At 36.9% G+C, this 23,289-nt stretch overlaps 4 protein-coding genes, 1 non-coding gene and 1 pseudogene across 5 annotated transcripts in view; 2 read left to right on the top strand and 4 right to left on the bottom strand.

Annotated features, from left to right (window-relative positions):
- The window catches only part of LOC103947216 (eukaryotic translation initiation factor 5A-2), a 6,036-nt gene extending 4,161 nt beyond the window's left edge, over positions 1 to 1,875 (bottom strand). Inside the window, exons 1-3 of the mRNA XM_009358078.3 lie at positions 1,687 to 1,875; positions 809 to 931; positions 660 to 716 (exon numbers count right to left, since the gene is read on the bottom strand). Coding sequence (XP_009356353.1) covers positions 660 to 716; positions 809 to 931; positions 1,687 to 1,809 — 303 coding nt within the window. The 5' untranslated portion in view covers positions 1,810 to 1,875. The remainder of the gene's footprint in view (positions 1 to 659; positions 717 to 808; positions 932 to 1,686) is intronic.
- Positions 1,876 to 9,117: 7,242 nt separating this feature from the next.
- On the top strand, positions 9,118 to 9,189 carry TRNAW-CCA. Its single transcript has one exon. It is a non-coding gene; the product is annotated as a tRNA-Trp (tRNA).
- A 114-nt stretch (positions 9,190 to 9,303) lies between these two features.
- LOC103947217 (cell division topological specificity factor homolog, chloroplastic) lies at positions 9,304 to 11,331 on the bottom strand. Its single transcript, XM_009358079.3, has 2 exons — positions 11,148 to 11,331; positions 9,304 to 10,066 (listed from the first exon to the last, which is right to left on the bottom strand). Exons 1-2 carry the CDS (start codon positions 11,232 to 11,234, stop codon positions 9,482 to 9,484), a joined length of 672 nt encoding a protein of 223 aa, XP_009356354.2. The 5' UTR covers positions 11,235 to 11,331; the 3' UTR covers positions 9,304 to 9,481.
- Positions 11,332 to 11,447: 116 nt separating this feature from the next.
- Positions 11,448 to 14,708, top strand: LOC103947218 (protein RETARDED ROOT GROWTH, mitochondrial). Its single transcript, XM_009358080.3, has 7 exons — positions 11,448 to 11,813; positions 12,189 to 12,300; positions 12,827 to 12,968; positions 13,170 to 13,318; positions 13,501 to 13,652; positions 14,022 to 14,136; positions 14,373 to 14,708. Exons 1-7 carry the CDS (start codon positions 11,518 to 11,520, stop codon positions 14,505 to 14,507), a joined length of 1,101 nt encoding a protein of 366 aa, XP_009356355.2. The 5' UTR covers positions 11,448 to 11,517; the 3' UTR covers positions 14,508 to 14,708.
- Positions 14,709 to 15,697: 989 nt separating this feature from the next.
- LOC103947219 (chorismate mutase 3, chloroplastic) lies at positions 15,698 to 18,605 on the bottom strand. The gene is made up of 6 exons (XM_009358081.3): positions 18,387 to 18,605; positions 17,240 to 17,462; positions 17,054 to 17,140; positions 16,770 to 16,913; positions 16,112 to 16,204; positions 15,698 to 16,005 (listed from the first exon to the last, which is right to left on the bottom strand). The coding sequence occupies exons 1-6, from the start codon at positions 18,581 to 18,583 to the stop codon at positions 15,766 to 15,768; spliced, it is 984 nt and encodes a 327-aa protein (XP_009356356.2). The 5' UTR covers positions 18,584 to 18,605; the 3' UTR covers positions 15,698 to 15,765.
- A 2,021-nt stretch (positions 18,606 to 20,626) lies between these two features.
- LOC108867229 lies at positions 20,627 to 22,172 on the bottom strand (annotated as a pseudogene).
- Between the last annotated feature and the right edge of the window lie 1,117 nt (positions 22,173 to 23,289).

The following is a 23,289-nucleotide window of genomic DNA, read 5'->3' as shown; positions in this document are numbered from 1 at the left end:
ACATCAACCAGTAGATTATCCAGTACCATTGTACTGTGATAACCAATCGGCAATTCGCTTGGCGGAAAATCCAATCTTTCATGCAAGAACTAAGCATGTGGAGGTACATTACCACTTTATCAGAGAAAAGGTTCTGCAAGAAGAGATTGAGATGAGACAGGTCAAGACGAATGATCAAGTTGCGGACTTGTTCACAAAAAGTTTAAGTACAGGCAAGCTCGAAAATTTTCGCTGTCTGCTCAACACAGTGCAAAGAATGAGAGCTGACATTGAGGGGGAGTGTTGAGAATCAATGTCAATTGTAGGTGAAGTAGGTGGATGTTGTAGGTGAAGTAAGTGTGTGAGGTTGGTAAAGTAAGTGTGTGAGGTTGGTGAAGTAAGTGGAGGTTGTAGGTGAAGTAGGTGGATGTTGTAGGTGAAGTAAGTGTGTGGTGTAGCTTTCATTTGGTTTGCTATAAATACCCAAGTCCTCAAGCATTGTATATCATCCAAGGAAAAACAAAGCCTAGAGCTAAATAAGAAAAGCTTTGCTAATTAGTTTGTTTTGTGAGCTTTCTTTAAGAGTGTGCTCAATTTTCTTCTTCTTGGGATCATTAGAGTTATCTTGGATACTCTTCTTATTCAACATCTTATAACAGCAAACGAAAGTGCAGTCTTACAAATCCATCCTCAGAGATATCGATCAGCTGGTAGTCAGTACGGTTGACATGTGGAACCTACAATACAAAGATACAAACATTGATATACCAACGAAAGAAACAAACGACGTGCTTACATATAAATCAAACAAACTTAAAGAGGTTCGTACATCACAATTGTGGGAAGACGGAACAATATCCTCAAGCTTCTTGGCAGTGAAGATGTCGATACCGACAAAGTGGCACTTGGCATGACCGTGCTTTCCAGTCTTGGAGGTGGAAACTTCCACAACCTGTGACAAAAAACAAAAGAAAGAGCAGGCCGACAACATTCCATTAGTTGGTTGTTCTTTCACGTTCATATCCCAGCCACCAACATAAATCCAAACTGATATAATACCATCAACGAGACGACCTTACACAATCGATTCAACAAATACATTCACTCCCTAACAACGGACAGCCACAAAACAAAAACAAAAACTGAAAACGTAAACAAAAATTAAAAATTATTCAGACATAGCAGTGGAGATGCAATCAAAGCTCAGCTTAGAACGATATTTTCAAGACATCAGCTATATATCTGTGTGTGTATGCGTCGCATATATACGTGTGTGCGCGTGTATATCTGTGTATATGTATACGTTTGTGCATGTATGCGTGTGTATACATATATATGTGTATGTATATACGTGTATATATCTATGTATATATGTGCATAGTTATTATCAGTTACAGGTAGATAGCAGCAATCAGTAACAGTAGCAAATCAAAATCAAATAATTTCACACATAATTGATCAGCTCAACACTATCTAATCAGTCAGAAGAAACAAAATCGGAAAACAATAAAATCGTAAAAAATAAACTCCGATCTCAATAAAGAAGTACCGATCATAATCCTGCACGGGAGAGAGAATTCATCAACAAATCCATACGGCATGCAAACAAATATAATGATCGAACGAAATCCCGCGAATATCTGAAATCAAAGCCCTAAAATACATGCAGATCGAAAGAATATCAAGGAGACAGGAGAGAGATCGAACCTTGCATGGCCTGCCCTTGATGACAATGTAACCGTTCTTGCGGATAGTACCGGCCTGCTGAGGGTAGGTCTTGGAAGCTCCGGCGTCGGCCTTCGATTCAAAGTGGTGCTCCTCGTCCGACATGGCTGGTTCTGATCGCTCTGACAGATAAGAGAGAGAAAGCTAGAGAGAGGATGGAGGGGAGGCGATTCCCGTCACAAACAAAAATTTCTCGGAGGAAGGGTTAGAAGTGATGGAGGGTATTTATATTTCGGAAGAAAATGGGAAGAGGACGAGCTCTCTACGGCTTCTGGTTTCAAATACTTTTTATATTTTATTTTATTTTTTCGTTTAAAAGATGCTGTGACTGTGAGGGTCGCTGTCCACCGTTGGATTGCTTGACTTTGCACTGATTAAAATATCATTTGTTGCGTATGGTTGACGCGCGAATGCGGATTTAGCACGTGGGCTGCTCTTCTCGTCCTCGGATGTTTTATTTTGCACCTGCACACACATTGTCTTTTCATTTTTGTTTTTTTAATTTTTTTTCTTTTTATCCTTTTTCGGCTCCTATTATGGGCCGGCCAACAATGAAACCATACAATTTGGCCCAACTTCTAGTCAGCCATGGGACAAGTCACAAACGTCTCAGATACGCTAGGAAATCTTTAAAGAAAAAGATCTTCTAACTTTTTTTTTTTTTATTTATTTTTTATTTTTTTTTAATTTATAAAAATGAGGATTAGTTATAAGATCCACACTATATTGAACTTTAACGATCTAAACTGCCTATTTTTCAAGTTGCAACTCATAGATCATCCTTGCAAAATATTAGCCAAATCGGAAATGTTTAAAACATCTAATTGGGTTCAAAAAAATTAACGAATACTTTGTTATATAAGTGTTTGAACCCAAATTTACACCATCAACCCGTGCAATCAATGTCGTTGAGTGGGCATAGTTTTCAACTGTCGGATAGAAAAAAGAATATAATTTTGTTATTATTAAAGGATAATATTATGGTTTTTATCATAATAATTATCTTTTAATGTGAATTATCTTAGCTTTTTCTTATCCAAGGTAAATGGGATGCAAACTATATCTGTGATCTGGAAGTAAACAATATAGTTCGCGTTGGGACTCTTATCACGCAGCATGGCTGGGATATAAAGGTCATGATAGGCTTTAGCCTACAAATGCGATAAGGAAATGGTGATGTGATGTGGCAGAAGGTTAGCTTGCATGCATGAATAAAGATTATGAAGTGATGGTGGGACCGAATATCCTTGGCATCCTACCAAGAATCTTGTCAAATGGCATCACATGAAGGAATTGAAGATAAAAATTGGATTACATGCACGTGGCTACAAGCTAAGCCCAAATAGCGTGATGGTAATCTATGGGGTTATTAAAAGATATTCTTAGGAATATTATTGGCAGCTTTCGTACTTCTCGGAATGCAATTATACAATGAGGTCGTCAAACATGCAAGCTCTATAAATACAAGACGGATCGTGACGAGAAGGCCTCCAATTCAACACACAAATTGCCCTGCGCAAACCTCTCAAACATCTTGAGATTTTTTTTATTTTCTTTTTCCACCAACACACCTTCAGTTTGGATAAACAGTATTGCGGAGGCAACCGGTGACATCTTCAATTTGAATAAACAACATTGTTGCCGTAGAATTAGCCGTTCCCGGAACACCTTCAGTTTGGATAAACAATATTGCGTCGAGGCCGACTAGTTATCTATCCAAGTCTCGGTCGAGAAGGATTTTCGAATCCTTATTGGCAGTGGTCATCTCATTAGCCATCGCGATGAAGTGATGTGTTACAGGTTACTACATTCGGCACATTGAAAGTCGAATTTGATATTGAATTTCGCAAAACTAGCAGCCTTGTCTTTAGGCTCTAAAACCCGAAGGCCGATGCGTGTTCCTTCCTCGGCTGCAGTCGTAAAATCAAGAAGTCAACAGCACGCTCAACGCAACATCAACACATTTTACTTCTCGGCCGACGAGTTGGCACGCCCCGCATTCAACTGAAAGACGTAGTTAACTCATTAGTTACTCGGCCTGCACGCCACGTAGGCTTGGTAGTTTTTAGGGTCAACATTTTGGCACGCCCAGTGGGACAAGTGCTAAAACTACAAAGTTCAAATGATATATCAAGATCACAATCAGGATGAGATTCGGCGCTTATTCAAGGAAATTGTCGAGCAACAAAAACTCCATGATCGAATCCTTGAAGCAGATGAAGAAAGACAAAAATCTTTCTCTCAAATGATAAAGGTGAAGGTTCATCACAGCTTACAAGATTAATAGTTAAATGAAGATAGAGCTCAATTTTATGAGTGGCTCGATAAAAAAAAAGGCCATTTGGGTTCAAATCAATTCCATTTGAAGAATGGTTGGATCAGAAGGCCTGGGGGCAATTTTTCGCTTCGGCCACAACCAACATTCGGCCTAAGAAGATTGTTAAGATGGCCGAAGAAGAACCTAGGCCACATGTTTTTTTGGTCAAGACTGAAATTGTGGTAGGCCTAAAAGCAAAAGTTCAAGTTTCTAAGCCACAAATTGACTTAGAAAATGATTCGTTAGAAGAGTGCTTCAATGATGAACAAGGCCGAGACATAGGCCTAGCCAGAGAAACCATGCCAATCGATATGATTATTGGCGATATAGCCGATATAGAGAAATCTCATTCGGCTAAGTTGTTTAAGTTAAAAGCCAAAATATGCCCGGGGGGCTTAATAATTGTTTAAAGCATTCAGCGGCTGAGAATCAAAAATATTTCGCCAAGTCAGAAGTATTTGGAAATGATTCTTTATTCGGCCTAAAGGGAAATCAAATTGAGAATTTTGATATAAAAAAATCTCGGCCAGGAATAAAGCATCATTGGCCTCCCCCTTATTATGGTTTGGCCACTTTTATTTCTATTTGCCACTAAAAAAAAAAAAAAAGATGAATAAATTATTTTCTTAACCATTCGGCCTTTCTGGCCAATGCATAAGAAAATAAGGGGGCAATATTGGTATAAGCGGCAGTTACTTGCCGAGAGATATTATTTATTACGTGTTTAATTCAATGAAGGACATGAGTTTTGATGGATGGGTTTCACATTGCTCCTCGGTGATGGTTTTTGGTATGAAGTTGTCCTCAGCCGAATGAACTTTTAGATGAATGGCGTCAGTGCAGCTACTCAATCCCAATTTTATGTTTTTCTTAACATCTGTCGAAATTTTGAAAAGATAAACTATTGATTTGTGTAAAGGTCAAAATCTATACTTACAAGGTCAATCAGAATCCAATGCCAATGAGAGTGGAATGCAGATAAAAACATACTGGTTTTGCCCGAATATCCAATGCATGTCGGTATGTTATCGTGATTTCCAATCGAATCATAAATTCCAGAATGCAAATCATATCTTGAGCACAGAAAAACCTAGAAAAAAGTCAACACATATTGCTTTGACAGTGAAAAGGACATATAAGAAATCAGCCTCGATAACTGACTAAAGTTATGATTACCCATTAATTAAAGCTAAAAATTATAGCGTTACGACATTGATGAAGGTTAATTTCAACAGCATCCCACTGCAAAATGAAACAAATCCTAGTGACAAACCTTCTGATGAAGCCATCAGAACTAGCCGTAAACGTGACAGACTCATCCTAGAAACAGCAATCGAGGAGAGCCGTTTCCAACAGAGCTTCTGGTCTGAGTTGTTAGCTTCCGACATCGTATAATCTTAACCTTTACAACAAGAGGTCAAAAATCAATTTTTACAATTGAAAAGACAAAAGCGCTAGAAACTCCAATTTCCGAGCTCAAAAGTAGAGTACCACTCACACAGTCCCAAGAGGAGATGAAAAGATTGTCTGATTCGGGGCGAACCAGAATCTGGAAATTGCATCTCGGATCGGGTTTTCGAACTTCAAAGAGAAGAGAATGCTTTTGGAATAGTATTGTGTTTCTATTCATCTCTCAATGAGGAATTTATAGTATGTTACAATCATATCAATAAGGAAAGAAATAATTACATGAAATCATACTATGCTAAGAATCCTAAGATTGTAAGAATATACACAAAAGTCAACACTCCCCCTCAAGTTAGTGCATCTATGTCGCACATGCCCAACTTGTGTAAGAAACTTGAAAACTTTTGACTTGAAATGGCCTTTGTGATGATATCTGCCAATTGATCTTCTGTTCTTATTGCCGAGACCTCAATTCTTTTCTCCTCTAATTTTTCTTTAATAAAGAATCTATCAACTTTAACATGCTTTGTTTTGTCATGTTGTACCAGATTATGTGCAATGTCTCGGGCAACTTTATTATCACAAAATAAATTCATGGGCTGATCATGCTTTATACCTAAATCACTTAATAGAAGCTTAAGCCACAAAATTTCACAAATCCCCAAAACCATACCTCTGTATTCAACTTCTACACTTTGGAACGAGCAACCACATTTTGTTTCTTACTTCTCCATGTAACTAAGTTACCTCCAACAAATGTAAAGTAACTTGATGTTGAGCATCTATCATCAACTGAACCTGCCCAATCCGCATCAGTATAACCTTCAACTCTCAAATGGTTATTCCTTTTAAACAAGATTCCTTTGCCCGGTCTTCCTTTCAAATATCGTAAAATCCTCACAATTGCATTCACATGTTGTTCTTCAGGGTCATGCATATATTGACTTACTGCACTTAAGGCATAAGCAAGGTCTGGTCTCGTGTGTGCCAAGTACATTAAACGACCTACTAACCTTTGGTATCTCCTTTTGTCAACTGGTACTTGATTAGGCTCAATAGAAAGCTTCAATCCTTCCTCTAATGGTGCAGCGATTAGCTGACAAGTTGGCATGCCAGTTTCGTGCAACGAATCAATAATATACTTCCTCTGTGACAAGAAAATTCCAGAACTACTTCTCAATACCTCAATCCTTAAAAAATATTTTAGGGATCCAAGATCTTTCATCTCAAATTCCGTAGACAAGTATCTTTGCAAGGCCATACGTTCTTCCGGATCATTCCCTGTTACCACCATATCGTCTACATACATAATAAGTGCAGTCAACTTTCCATTTCTTCTTTTCAAAATAGAGTATGATCAGAGTTACTTTGCTTGTACCCAAACGCTCTCATAGATTTTGTGAATCTTCCAAACCATGCTCGAGGGGAATGCTTCAAACCATATAAGAATTTCTTTAACCTGTAAACCTTTCTTTTGTATTTATCTAGAGCATTACATCCTAGTGGAAGATCCATATAAATCTCTTCTATCAAATCTTCATACAAGAAGACATTCTTCACATCGAACTGCTGTAAGGACCAATTAAGATTTGCAGCCAAAGACAACAAGACACGGACCGTGTTGATTTTGGCCACATGAGCAAAAGTATCCATATAATTGATTCCATATTTTTGAGTGTACCCTTTTGCTACCAGTCTTGCCTTGAAGCGATCGACCGTCCAATCGGCTTTATACTTCACAGTATAAGCCCATTTACATCCCACAGGTTTCTTGCCAGCTGGCAAGTCAGTGATCTCCTAGGTAGCATTCTTATTCAAATACTTCAATTCTTCATTCATTGCTGCTTGCCAATGTGGATCAGCTAAAGCCTCATGCACACTGTTAGGAATAGATATAGTAGATAATTGATGCACAAATGACTTGTTTGATTCTGACAAGTAACTGGTAGACACATAATTGCTTAACGGGTATAACACATTAGGCTCAGGTTGGGTTTATTCACTGAATATCTAGTATTGCATTTAGGGTCAGCTTCATAAGTAAGTTTAGGAATACCTCGAGTGACACGGTTTGGGAGACAACGTGGTGATGGTGCATCTGGGATCGAAGATGATTGGTTATGGTCATTAGGGCTTAAGAGTGGCGAGACTGACTGTGAGATAGCATGCGGCACTGGATTATCCAGTGGTGAGGAAGGCAATGAGTTGTCTTGTGGTGTCGGCTCGTCATTTGCAAGGTTTTCAGCATCGTTTTCATGTGAATGATTTCCACTTGTTTCTAAGACATTACCACTTAATTCCACGTCATTCACATCACTATTTTCATGTGAATGATCACCACTTGTCTCCAAAACATTACCACTTAATTCCACATTATTCACAATATATGTACCCGAAATTATATAATCAAGAGTTTGAACTTCTATCTGATTCTCCCCCTGAAGTGAAGACTTTGGATTGGCAAAGTACATCTCATGCTCATGAAATGCAACATCTATAGTAACAGACAACTTTTTTGTTGGAGGGTGATAACATCGATATCCTTTTTTACTGGAGGCATATCCTACAAACACACACCGTAAGGCTCGAGGTTCAAGCTTACTCCTCTGCTGTTTGTGGAGATGAACAAATGCCACACAGCCAAACATGTGAGGTGAAAGATTGGGGATTGCAGAAGCATCAACATGTGAAGAGAGAGCTTGAAGTGGTGTTTGAAAATCAATTAATCGAGATGGAACACGATTAATAAGATACGCAGCTGAAGTGAGAGCTTCTCCCCAATAGGATAATGGGAGACACACCTTGAGCAAGGAAGCACGAACAACCTCCAGAAGTTGACGGTTCTTGCGGCCTACAACTCCATTTTGGTGTGGAGTATATGGGCATATAGTTTGATGAACAATACCATGATGATCAAGAAATGCACGAAGTTCAGAGTTCACATACTCACCACCATTATCACTCATAAGAACCTGTATTTGTGACTTATATTGTACTTGCACCATTTTGTGAAATCGTTGAAATAAAGAAGGAACTCTACTTTTGGACTTCAATAAACAGACCCAAGTCATACGTGTGTAATCATCAATAAAAGTAACGAACTAATGAGCACCACCCAATGTAGCAGTTTTAGAGGGCCTCCACACATCAGAATGAATTATCATAAATGGAACTGAACTTTGACACAAATTGGACAAAAACGAGGTACGATGACTTTTAGCCAATTCACAAACACCACATTTAAAGCTAGGCACTAGAGCCTACTTTGTTTTTAACCTAGGCTCTAGTGCCAAGAAGAGAATGCTTTTGGAATAGTATTGTGTTTCTATTCATCTCTCAAGGAGGAATTTATAGTATGTTACAATCATATCAATAAGGAAAGAAATAATTACATGAAATCATACTATGCTAAGAATCCCAAGATTGTAGAAATATACACAAAAGTCAATACAAAGGAGGTGCGGCCATTGTACGACCAATATTGGACAGAAATTCCAGTAATTTTTTCAGAATTGATGAGAAATGGAGCTTTGGGATTCACACCTGTTTAGGTTCCATGAACCCTAGAATTTGGTAGAGAGGATTTGGGAGGGAGGGAGAAGATGAAAAGTTCCCGCTAAGTGAGAAATAAATAACTCCGGTGGTTATTATTCTCTAAATAAGATTAACTAATGAACGTAACAACAAGTGGATCCGTGGCGCAATGGTAGCGCGTCTGACTCCAGATCAGAAGGTTGCGTGTTCGATTCACGTCGGGTTCAATCCCCGCTTGTTAATTTTTTTGTTTCTTTATAACGAATTCATATTCTAAATAACTCTGATTATTTCCCCAAATTTCGAATCCAAGGCGAATGATAAAAATAAATAACTAAGCAGACGATCAAACCGTGAATTCAATAGAAGAAGATTTCTCCTAATCGCCTTACAGGAATTTTTTTCATATATATACAGAAGAAACAGGTCCAATCCAAAACATCTAAACCTTCAACTTGTTTGGTTTCAGCCAAACACAATAATCTATTTCTTGAACTTTAAGAAACCGAATGAGTTGCTTTAGTCAGGGATGAAGAAATCAAATTTGACATCAACAGAGCCTGAACTGTCTCCAGTATCTTTGTACTCGATATTTGTTATCGACCCAGTCTCGTCTCCAATCTGGTATTCTGGCTTAACCCGTCTTACAGGTACAGTGACGGAGTAAATGGTTCCCACATCAGTATCGGCTGACACACTCAGCTGAACTTTGTCTCGCGATTCTATCTCAACGAAATCTGATAGAGCGTGCACAATGTTGTTGACGATCAATCTTTTAGCCTCATCACTAACTGCGCATCTGTCAGAGAACAGGATCATCTTCAACCGCTGCTTGGCAATGTTAGCATTTGAGCTCCTCCTAGATGCTGGAGATGGGAATAGTATCTTCCAAGCCAAGTTTAAACGGTCAAAGAAACTCATGTTGATGGCGTTGAGGAGGAAGCTCTCGGAATCTTGGCTACTTGAGTTCGATGACAATTGAAAATCTCCAGATAACCGCTTGGAATTTTGACGAATGTTACGTCTATCAAATGACATACTGGGCCATTTTGGCGTAATCTCAGAAATGCAAGACCCTCCATTTGGAAAGCTAGCAAAGTCTACCTATAACACAGCACAAAACTTGAAAGTTGAGCAGGGACGTAGGGGAAGACATTTCCATATCTCATTAAACCATCTTATGTAGCTCGACAATTAGGTGCAAATGAAGATTTCAACTTCTATTTAGGTAGGTTTTCAAGAACAAAACGATAGTGATAATTTCTTTCCCTTCATGAAGAAGGAAAAACGTTAGGGACGCCTCAGTCCAACTGCAACCATACAGATCACAGAAGGTAACCGGCCATAAACAAAAGTAGCACTTCAATTTAACATTGAGTTCAGAAAAATACCTTATACTACTCTGCATACAAACACCATGGAAGATCACAAAGATGGACAAAGAGTGATGCATTATATGAAATCATAGCTCAATAGACAACTATCATACCCTCAATCACCCAGACGACATCACTTAACTACTAAGAAGAAACACACGAATCTAGAATCGGCCACCCAGACGACAAACGCAATTCAACATGACAGCAAAGCAAGTGAACAAAACAAGAAAGTATTTCCAATAAAATCTGACACCATGGTCATCACTATGACTCTGACAACAAATCGACAATAACTATGCGAAAAACCCTTTCAGTTAACTGTGTGTTATTAATGTTGCATACTTCTTCAGCTTCAGATCGACACCTTTAAGCGGAATCGGAGATGAAATACAACAAGTAAGACTCTAAAGGACCCTCAACCAAGTCATCATTCTCCTTTCAGCTATCAGTCCAAGCTCCAAGGGTTAAAGCCCTCAGTTAAATGGGCATAAATGACTAAATTGCACCATATCCTTCCAACTTAAGCTTGCAAATTAACTGGTAGTTTAACAAATTCGATACAATCATTCAAATTTTCCTTCCTAAACAGAATAAGAAATCTACCATAAAAATTCACAAAATTCTCCGCCAAGGGACGAGAAAAATAATAGTATCACGCTTGACCTCAATCAAAACCCAAATTCTCAGTTCATTTCTCTCATTTTCCCGGGAAACAAACAGCCCAGAAATCCAAATTCGAGGAAATGCACGAAACCCAGACAAAAAACAAAATATGAGAATTTAACCAAAAAAGAAGGAGTTCGGACCTTTGAATTGGGCCGAAGGGTTCGGATAGAGTGCGTCGAGTGAGAATTCAGCGTAGCCGAGACACTCAGATCCCCCAAAATCGCCATTTTTCTTCTTCCTCCTCAGTCTCTCTGCTCCTCAGAAATGCTTACTCCTCGCGCTTTTGGTTTCCTCAAAGGGACTGGCTTTCTCAGCCGTCCAAGGGTTCAGGTTGTCACTGGCTAGTCCAACATAAAACTACACGTCGTTTGTTCTCGGGTTCAAACGACATGTCGATTTACGAAAAGTTGGAAGAGGAGCAAAAACATACAACTACCAAAACTAGTGCTTCGTTCACTTGGAAGACGGCGGCGAAATTATAACTTCCCAAAACCTTGAAGCTTTCAGTGAATGGGGAGGTGGAGAGCCGCTGCTTCTCTTCTCCTCAGCCGCGTAGCCGCCGCCGGAGCTTCTAAATCATCCGTTCCCGCCAAGCCTCCTTTCCATATACACTGCCCTTCAGCCTCCACCTCCTTCCACTTCCGCTTCCTCAATTCACGACCTTTCTCTGCAATCCCGTCTCGGATTTCCTTTGAAGCCAATGATTACGACTCTGAGCCGCCCTGCTACGCTCGGAGTCAGAGCCAAGCTAAGGACGACGAAGAAACGGGAAAAATACCTATTAAAGCCTACTTCCTTTGTACCAGGTTAGCCGTCATAGTTCTTAATTTTGCGAATCCTCGTCTGGGGTTTGATTGTTTTTGTCATATGTTTATGTGGGTCTGTCTCCATTTGTGTTTTTAGTTTGATATAGGCTCGTATTGTTTCTTCAAGCTGATAACTTTCATTAAAGAACATTGCTTTAAGGTTTTGTTTTGCACATTCTGACCATTTACTGCTGTTTCAATGCTCCTATGATTTTCATTTTCTTATGTTTGATCTGGGATTTTGATTTTTGTTTCGGGGTCTGTCGTGGTTTTTGTACTGGGTCAGTTCCCTTTTCCGTAGTCTCTCTCACTTTCTCAGTTGTTTCCGGCTATGTTCTTTATGATTTGGCTTTCTCAGATTCATGGTTTTCGCAGTATCAATTTGAAGAGCATGCAAGCCGAGAATTTAATCAATGTCATTCCTCCTTCTTCTCGCTCATCGAATTACATTGCCCTCAGATTTTGCGATTTCCCTTCAGAAAATTCTGTAAGATGATGATTCATTGAACAATTTGATACTTAGCTCGGTTGAAGTTCTTGTTGTGATTAAATTTCCTTCTTGAGACTATTCTGCTGCATGATATACATACGGAAATCATTTGTGGACATTAAATTTGCGTTGCGGGAGTGCAATGCATCCATTTTCTTCTGTTGGCAATAATAAAAGGGAATTTAGACTGAACCTGGTAGCGCTTTTTCCAACTGGTACAAGCATATTGTCTCGAGTGTTGAAACTGATGCTTGACTTTGCATAGTTCATTAAGCTATTTTCTTCATTTACTTTTTGGGGTAGGCCATGTATGTATTGAGTGATTGATGTCTGGTTGACTACTTTCGAGTGAGGACATCATAATCATATTTATACCCGGGGTCATACCTGGCTTATATAGAGGAACAAGTGCACTTTTTCGAGTGAAGACATCATCTCCAAAGCTACAAGTCTGCTTTTCTTTTTCAGTAATAGGCTAATAGCGATATGATAATCCTTTCATTATCTTGCTGCTTTCTTTTAGGAATTTGGAGTCTGGCGTTATATGGTCGTATTCCAGTATGGATCTGCTGTTCTGTTTAATGTTGAGGATCGTGAAGTTGATGGTTATCTGGATCTAGTTACAAGACATGCTTCTGGATTACTTCCAGAGATGAGAAAAGACGGTAAATTTATTGAAGATAACCATATTTCATTTGATTGCTCAATGTGATCTTACACTTCATTTGAGTTCAACAGCATCGAATCATCAAATGCTAATTTTTTTTAGATATTAGTGTATTCTTCTGAAATAGAAAGGCTGAAGATATTTTGAATTATTACGATAATTAATTTGCCATTTGGCTTTCTGTGTGTGCATGCATTAGATTATGCTGTAAAAGAAAAGCCACAGCTGGATGAGGACATGCAGGGTGGCCCAGACTACATAGTTCTTAAGACTTTGGACACTGATTCTATTCGCATTATTGGCAGTGTGCTTGGCCAAAGTATTGCTTTAGATTATTTTGTTTCGCAGGTAATTCTTAACCAGGATTCAATTTTGTGTGAAAAGATTTCTCTGTGATGGTATCTTACGTCTTTTGTAAATCAACATTGCTGCATTTCAAATTTCTGGAGAACCTTCTGTATTAGATTAAGAGAATCTAAATCTTTCTCTATCCTCTCCAACCCCGCGGTTGCACGGGTCTCTCTTTCTAGGTTGATGGTATGGTTGAAGAGTTTGCAGATATAAATCGTGGAATGGAGAAAACTGGAACATTCACAATGCACAAAAAGAAGCTCCTTCAACTTGTTGGAAAGGCAAACTCAAACTTAGCCGATGTAATTCTTAAAGTTGGTCTTTTTGAGAGGTAATGCCATTGTGCTTTCTTTGGTTGTTTGTAGCGATATTTCAAGATCAGTAGTATTGCATTTAAAGTTAGTCCTTCTGTATACTGGATGATCTAGATTTCTCACAGACCCTGAATATTGCATTTCAACCTTAAACTGTAATTTTCAACTTCCCCCCTTTCGTGGATTAGAAATCTTGGTACCAACTTATTGTGAAATTCAGAAAATAAGCAACGACTTGGCTGAGCTAAGATCAGATTGAACTGCATTTTGGTACCACCAGTTGCCATCTTTGTTTATCTGGAATTGCTTCTAGTGCTTGAATATATCAGTTTGGTTCATAATATGCATTGCAGCTTTTAGGATTTATTTTGTTCTTTATCCATCAGATCAGAAATTGCTTGGAGGGATGCAAAGTACGCTCAAATACATGAGTACCTTCGGGAGGAGTACGAGGTTACACAACGCTTTGGAAACTTGGATTTCAAGTTAAAGTTTGTAGAGGTAGTTTTGTCCTTGTAATTATGGATTCATCTTTGTTCTTAAATCATGGAGACTTAATTACCTCATCCCGTCTCAGTTGACTAGAAAGAGAATATAATTGAAATTTATTTCTTGAAAAAAAACATATAAATGGACAAGTTACTTATAAAAAGTTAGGTTGTATGTTGCCGGCGTAGATATTATCTTTTTCAATACATTCACATTTTCTTCGAAACTAAACCATTCTTTCTTTACAGCACAACATTCATTTCTTGCAAGAAGTCCTTCAAAACAGAAAGTCGGATCTTCTGGAATGGTGCATCATCTTCCTGTTGAGCATAGAAAACATAATATCACTATACGAGATTGTTCGTGATTCAGCTGCAGCTTAACATTATATCACTACACGAGATTGTTCGTGATTCAGCTGCAACATCTCTGTGATCTCGGAAGCAGATGAGAAAAGTTGCAGCAGCCAAAGTTACCGTAGGAAATTAATTTTGTCAACAGAGAAAGTGATTTTTTTATGGATATTCTTTCACTGTAAAAAAAAAATTCTGTGATTCCTTTCTAATTAAATTGCAATTTCAGTACACATCCCGACTCATCTTTTACGTGCCTTTACGTAGAAAGTTCATTTTTACTGAACCATATGCCTTAAACAGAATGCACATCAAATAGAAAGAAAGAAAAAGAAGGAAGCAACTGATTTGCATTATCCATCCAATAGACAAAATGTGAGATTTTTTTCAGGTCATCTTCCCACTAACGGCAATAGAAACGCCGATGTTACTCTAAGCTCTTAATTTTTCTACACTCACAGAGTCACGTGATGTTATGTAAACATCCTTTGGTCTCGACTTCTTGACGCCGGCTATAAACCACACGTCATCGGACTTAGAACTTTCAACTATTACACAAGTGACCGTAACCCATACTAGAACCTTTGTCTTCATTCCCTCTAATCCCTGTGAGCTTTCCCCTCAAAAGAATCGCCTTTACCCGTTTTTGCATACCTCATAACAGAAGAATCCTTGAATCTAACTTCACGTGTGGCAAAATATCTATTACCACGAGGACCATTTATCCGATTAAGCCTCATTCTTTCTTTCTTATTTTCCTTTGTTTTCTTCCCCTTTTGGATGCTAAAGGTTCTTCTGCACATGGTGGGAATCACAAATCGCGTAATTTTCAGGCCATTTGATTGACGACAACTTTGAACATATGTAGGGTATTCCTTCAAATCCTAGTTTGGGGAACGAGGTCGGGCCAAAACTCACAGAGCATATATCGTTACGTGTCTATCTCTCTTCTCACATGATTAAAACGTAGTTTCATATCCAAAGACTAATTCAGTAATCTAAGGCAAATGAATGGCATGGACGAATAGATTAAAAGGTCTACTAAATAACAACTTGACTTGTAAACAATGAGAAGACAATTCACATACATCCGTATTAAATAAAAGATAGTGTTATTCACACACCCAAATTATCTCTCACACACCCTTGTTAATTTTTTTTGCCATTGATATTCTTCAATTCATTAAATCGTACAGCCAATTGAGAGGGATGTGTGAGAAGTAAAAATAAGTGTGTGGATAGCACAACCCTAAATAAATTGAACAAAAACAAATCATGGATTTTCACTTTAATCCAATCTTCTCAAGAGGTATTCAATCTCAACTTGCTTTGTGAGAGGTATGATCCAATCTCCATAGAGACTGGCAACTAAATGTGGCTTGATTTGGTATACAGGGTTAGCTGCATCATCTTCCCCTTCGTCGATTTTAACCTCCTGCCCGTATCGTTTTGTCTTCATCTCCACTCTCCTCTTGATCGCTGCTTCCACTGTTTCGAATGTCAGCAACACCATCAGTTGATTCCTGTCCTGCAAGAACCACACATCGGCACAAGAAAAAGACGCCGTCAATATATGAGATAATGAACCATCAAGCAATGCCATGATGAGGGCACACTTAGAAGAGGAAGCTTACTTGTGCTCTAATGGCAGCCTCGTATTCTGCAGGGGATTGACGGAATTTTGCCTCTGCCACGAATTTCCCATAGTGGATTCTCTTCGAAAGCGCCTGCAACAAACATCCAACATCGGAGGGGAATTTGATAAAAGGGTACACTAAAAGGATTGATGTAGAATCTAACACAACAACGCAAAGTCTTAAGAACAACAGTAGGGAACAAAAACATCGAAAATGCATCCTAAACTACTGTCCCAAACTCAAAATTTCAAAAACCGGTTCGCAAGAGCAGAATTCAATGAACTCATGAGGAGGCAAAGGTTCCATATGTCATGGACAAGGCTAGGAGAAAACGTTAAACTGCGACGCTTCTTCTTTTTTATATTTGGGTTTGGAGAGTTGAGAAGCCTTTCATTGAAAGGCTGAAAGGCACCAGAGGCAATATAAACGAAAGGCCAAACTAGAAGGCCCAAGGCAGACGCCACAAACTAAACAACCAGACAGGAGACGAAACAGAAAAACAAATAAAACAATCCTCTCAACTATAATACGACACTTAATTACCTAAACTAGTATAATGTGACAACTTAATAGTCTATTATTTGTGTTTGTCATAATTTCTGGACCGTTACGTGAGAATCGTGAACTTCTGTAAATTCAGTTGATAGTGGTTTACCTGCAAACAAAGTGTGTCACAAACAGCATCTGATCCACAATTACCGTTGCGTCCTGCCTTGACTAATCTGGGAAGGAGATCTCTAAAGTACATATTCCAAACCTTATTGTTTATATTAATCGAATCGGCATACGGATGCAAAACCTAGTTTCATTATCAGAGAAAATGCCAAATCAGGTCAGAAATCACTTCAAAAGCATACACTAAAACAAGCCAAATTATGCAAGTAAATTTATAAAGATACAGAACAAGGGTAAATTATCATGCTGTGTATTAGAATTTACCTGTGGATACTGCAAAGGAGGAAGCATTGGCTCAGGTAAGTGTGCTGGGAAGAAAGGATGTTCGTCAGGGCTCTTGTATCTCCCCGCCTGGCATGCGAAAATGAAGGGCAGTTAAGAAAATCTCCGGCATCATTAATAATAGGATCGTAGTAGTTATATTAATCTTTTTTATCTTACTTAGATTACCTGGGCATGGAGTTTTTCAGTTTCCCTGACCATAAACTCAACCAGTGAACCACGAAATCCTTCCATCGAGAAGGTGTCATGGTCATACGTGTCTGCATTATAACAGTACTGAGCCCGCTCCAGAAGGCTAAATATTATGCTATCCTCTTGTCGAATTAAAGAGTGCCTTATACTGTCCAGAGTTAAGATTTCGCTCTCATCCACCCTTTTCTTACTTAAATATCTACACGAAAAAGAAGCCGCATGTCAGAAGTTAGCCTGCGGAAAATTATCGATTCATTAAGAAATAGCAAGTTCATTTCCTTTTACATAAAATCTGCTGATACATAGGCTTTGTTGGGCACATCTGAACTAGTTATGATCTTAGCAAGTATGCTAATTGGGAAATGAGTGCACAATGATAAATTTCCGGCCGCCAAGAAAAACATAACATGATTCTACAAAACATGCAGCACTCGGCTGCAAGTCCAAAGTTATTTTATTGTAACAATAGGTCGATTTTCTACGTTCGATCTCAAGCATAATAATAGACTAATCACGTTTCATATACAAATAAATAACAAAACCACCTCACCTGACAAACAAAGAGTATCAAATGAGTCAGCTAATCTTATTTAATCAATAGTTTTCAGATAAACCAAGACCGGACTTTTCTAGCAGGCAAAACAATAAACTGCTGAACTTCATTGGTAAACTCAAAGGGTTGATTTGCAACAATATCCTGGTTTTAAAAATGCAAGAAGTAGAGTTCCCTGGAATTACACAAATATGGGAAGAGCTTCAACTCACTAACCCAACAGAAAACTAGTGAATAATTAAACCTCAAAACCCCTTGAAAACTTATCTGAAATGTAATTAGATTTAAAATCCTATGGGAGATGCTCCTCAAGAACACTGCTGTAATCTATCTGTCGTTATTAATCGAGTGCAGATTATACAAACAACCTTTCCTTGCAAGAACATTATGCAATCAGCAAACCGTATAATCCCAAGTTACTCTCTTTCAGAAAACCATATAATTTGATTATTTTCCATTAGATTTTCCCTTTTTTTTAATGGCACTAATCAGCAATAACATAGCACTAAACAGCCGATGTAAAAAAAATTAAAAAATGAAGAACAAAAAAGTGAAAACAATCGTCTTTACTTGATGGGAGAGGTTGCACAAGAAGAAGAAGAAACTTGGAGAGGAAAGTGCCGTTTTCTTCCGGGATTTGATCGGAAAAAATTGTTGGGTGTGTTGAAAATGGTGTGGGAGACAAAATGGGGAGTGGGTATTGAAGGCCTTGAGGCGTTGTGGGCTGAAGCGTTGGGAACTGAAGCTTGCAAGAGCTTGGCACCCATGGCGATCACTGGTGCGATTTGATTTGTTTGGACTTGGTAACGTACGTTATGGGGATCCTCAAGCAAAAAGTGCTTAAATAAACGTTTTCTGCTGTGGCTTTGTGTTAACGGCTAAATTCACACGTGGGGACAAAAAAAATAAGTTGGTCACTAATTGGCCAAATTTGACTACATTATGGTAAGAAAATTGATATGCACATATTATATTTTTCTTTTTAAATGGTCTTTTTAATCATGTCCGTTATTTTTGTTTTATTTATTTAATCTGATGATAAAAAATAAAGATGTTTGAAGAAGAAAAAAAAAAAGTGTGTGATTAACTGTAATTTGCCGACTAAAATGTGAATTATGAATATTAAAAGGGTTGTTATTGACACTTTAGATCATCTCTAATGGTGCTGTCAAATTAAAATGTTAAATTTCATTTTTACAGGTGATGTGGCAAAACAACATTTTGTAAAGTCTACTATTCTGCCCAAGATGTCAAATAAAATATTTTTTTGGTTTTTTTAATAAGATCAAGTGGGTTGGATTTAATAAAATCGTCAATAATTGAAGAAAAATAAAGAAATATGTTGCCCCAGCATTAAAATAAAATAGAAAAAATTGACGTTGCATTCAAATTTGGCATCAAAGTGAAGAATGTCAATCCATGTAGAATTTTGACATCTGCTCTAGAATCAAAAAAGCACTTTTGTTTGTCAAAACAGTCCAAGTAAGACTTTTTGACATCTCATTTGAATATGCTCTTAAAAATTGAAGGTCTCGGGTTCGAAACCTGCTGCTGGTGTGAAAGCTAGAGTTGTGGCCAATAGGAGGCTAAAATGCCTCTGCGAGTCTTCCCGGCCCCTGGAAGGGGTGGATAACTTTGGCTTGCCAATAGTTGTCCCCTTTTTTTCCTTTTTTTTTTTTTTTTTTTTAAATGCTCTTAAAAATTTTATTTTGCACTCTTTTAAACAAATTTTCTTTTTCTATATATTATAATTGTGGAATGCATGACGATTTTTATGAAATGTCAATCAAATCTCTCTTGCTTATAACGATCAACTTTAATTATTAAAAAATTTGAAAGTGAATTAAAGGTTACTAATTGACAATTTATTTTGTTGGTACATGTGATTAAAGAAGGTGAGTGGAGATAAAAAAACTCAAGCACATATACCTTTTTCTCGAAGGAGAAGGTTTTTTTTATTTACGCACACTCATGCATACCATTTCAAAAAGTGGATTTCTTTCAACTACTTTTTTGGATATGTAGTCAATTGGAAACTTTCCAAATCAAGTAAATGACTTCCAAGTCTATTTTTTTTTTGGAAGAATGACTTCCAAGTCTTTAGCACGTTAAGATTTTACTTTGAAAGGGTCTTTTAACATGCTAATTATTATACAATTATATATACGGCAGTTGTTAGGAAAATCAGTGTCTAGGTGAGAGAAAACCACTTATGATGGTTTGAACACATGAAACGAAGATCTACATATACTCTACTGTAACTACGAGATGGAGGCTCATGGCAGAAGCAGTAGAGAAAGATCTAGAAAAACTTGGCAATAGACTTTAAAAAAAGATACGGAAAAGCGCAAAATTGAGCACAATAACCTTTTAAGATGTATACAACCAATCTTACTGAATAAAATAAAACTTAATTATTGTTATTATTTTTTTTTTTTGTTTATTAGGAAAATCACATGGTGTTCAAGTAATATTGTTTATTTAGGGTTGAACCCACTAATTAAGATTCCATGAAATAATTGATACATTGTGGCTTAAAGAAACAAATAGGAAAGGAAAATCTGAGGCTGTTCAAATTTTAAATCATTATAATTCAACTTGCCACCTAACCATTTGACACCTCGACAATTTCCAGAGCAGGTTCATATGATGCTGATCTGCTATACAATGAAAAATAAAGCACCAATAAAACAACAAATACAAAAATGAGTAATAACTCCCAGTAGAAATTGGTATGATTCAATTCAATACTTCATTCGTTCGACTGAATTTTAAATTTATTTCCTTCGTCCAAATGCAAAGTTATGTAACTAATTATTCAACTCCATAAATCTCCTAGCCTTTCGATAAACCTCCATCAAACAACCCTCGAACCTGGTCAAATCAAGTTTGACATCTTGTTCGTACAATTAGATGTCCATAAAGTCCCGTGGCCACCCATTTTTATCTAGAAAACTAGATTTTAATCTTTAATTAAATAAGACGAAGTTTAGAAAAATGTCTTATACAAGATTAAAATTTGATTTTAGTCCCTTGACTCTATTTAATACCAGCATATTAAATGTCTCTCTTTTTTTATTTATAATTTTATGGTGTTCATAAATTAAATTTTATGAAAATATTATAAATTTTAATTCTCATTATAGTATGTATCTTATATAAGAAAATATTTTCGTAAAGGTTTTTCGGTACACATGTTTTTGCATATTTTCTTATGTGCCAATAATTCATTACAATATATTTAGGTACGAACATTTCGGTACACTAGGTTAGTATAATATGTTTAGGTATGGACACTACGGAGTACACTAGTTATTATAATATATTTAGGTAACAACATTTCGGTACACTAGTTTAATATCATATATTTAGATACAGAATTTTTCGGTACACTTATTTTTTTGCATATTTTCTTATATGCTACTAATTCATAATAATATATTTAGATACGGACATTTTGGTACACTAATTTAGTAAAATATATTGTGATACGGACGTTTAGGTACACTTATTAGAGGAAGTAAAATAAATATAATGAATTAAAATGTGTATAATAATAAATAATTTTAATTTTAATGTAATGACATTAAATAAGATATCTATTAAATATTAAAACAAAAATATAATATAAATTTAAATTAAGTACACATTAGAGTACTAAAATCAATATCCAATCTAACACTAGGTTTTTATTGAATTTTAATCTTCTTCAAGGATTAAAGTTCAAAAACCCCTTTTATCTTTATTCAGAAGGGCAAATGGGGCCTTTAACAACAAACCCTCGTTGCCATAATTGTCCACCAAGCTACTCTCGTTCACTCCAATCCTATACTGATACTCAATATACTCAAAATTTAAATCCTTTGCCACCTTCCCGTAAAATGCATTCGCCGTCCAGTGTAACCCTATCGGAACCACCTGCACAAACACGGATCCCGGCCGGAGAAAAAATTGGTGAGTGAGTACATTCCCATGCACTCCGATAATTGCATGGCTTGCATTCAACAATGCATAAGCTTCATTCAATGGGTTTGTGGTGTTGGGCTCAAACACTTTCACATCAAATCCCACCTTCTTCATCAGCTCCATCACCTGGTCCAGGTTCGCGACCGTGCGTCCACGAGCCCCCTTGCGGTTAGCCCACACGAGTATCGGTTGAGGGTCAGTGGGGTTGGATGCGTAGATTTTGTGACGGGACGTTTCGGTATAAGCCTGGTCTATGAGAAGACGAAAATCCATGAACGTTTTTGGAGTGGATAGTAGTGTTTGGTTTATGGTCATGAAATCATGGGAGATGAGGCTTATGGTGGCCGAAGGAAAACAGTGGGTGGGTGTAAAACTTTTAGGGAAGATGATAAGGTGAGTTTTCAGTTATTTTAAAAATACTTTCACACGAGTCTTAAATTTTTAGTTTCAAAGTGTAAGTAAAGTTCACATATCAAAAGCTGAGTGAAGAAGGCACCCCAAAAAAAAAAAGGGTGCTTTAGATTTTGGCCCTTACAATTCATTATTTCTAGATAAAAACCTATCTATCTTTAAAGATCCAGTTTAAGCCCTAATTTAAAATTTGCAAACATATAGGAACACTATTGACCTATTAATGCAATTTATTTACACTCATACCACTCATACTTTATGGTCCATTTTTCAAATTCCTAAATTTATGCCAAATTAAAAGTAGTAGAAAAAGTGAAATAAAATGAAAAAAGTGTTTGCATTAACCGTATCTATGTTAAACTAGAAAAGTAGGTTTTTTTTTTTTTTTTTTCGTGATATATTTTGTAGCAATTTTATCCATATTAATTGGTAGGTAAATTAGTTTGTTCCAATTATTTAAAAAAAAAAAATACTACACCTATATTATATATTTTGAATCAAATAACATTCCTCTAACTTGTAGGTAAATTATTTTCTATGTATTGTTTTATATGTTAGACACGTTTTGTTGTTGTATAAACATGAGTGGAACATAATATTGTTGATTTTATACATCAAACTGCATTTCTTTTGTTATAGGTAAATTATTTTTCATGTACAAGTACTTATGTTAGGCAAGTTTAGTTGTTGGTACCTACACCCATGGTATAATTGGTGTAGGTAAATTATTGGAAATTAATTTGTAGTTAGGTAATGAACATTTTGCATCATTGGAAATGAACATTTCAAAGAGTAGGTAGGTAAATTAATTTGTTCTAATTATATAAAAAAAATTACACGACACCTAGTTATATTTAATTTTTCCAATTATTAAAAAATTTATGCTACACCCAACCAAATAACATTTCTCTACCTTGTAGGTAAATTATTTTCCATGTATTGTTAGATATGTTAGGCACGTTTTATTGTTTTATAAACATGGGTGTAACATAGTATTTTTAATTTTATGCATCGAACTACATTCCTTCTTAATATAGGTAAATTATTTTCCATGTAATTAGTACATATGTTAGGCACGTTTTGTTGTTGGTATATT

Source organism: the organism of the source record quoted next, unplaced genomic scaffold (genome assembly GCF_019419815.1).
Source record: "Pyrus x bretschneideri cultivar Hongxiangsu unplaced genomic scaffold, Pyrus_bretschneideri_v1 Contig6, whole genome shotgun sequence".
In the NCBI taxonomy this organism is placed as follows: domain Eukaryota; kingdom Viridiplantae; phylum Streptophyta; class Magnoliopsida; order Rosales; family Rosaceae; genus Pyrus; species Pyrus x bretschneideri.
This window is presented reverse-complemented; position numbering and strand designations above follow the sequence as displayed.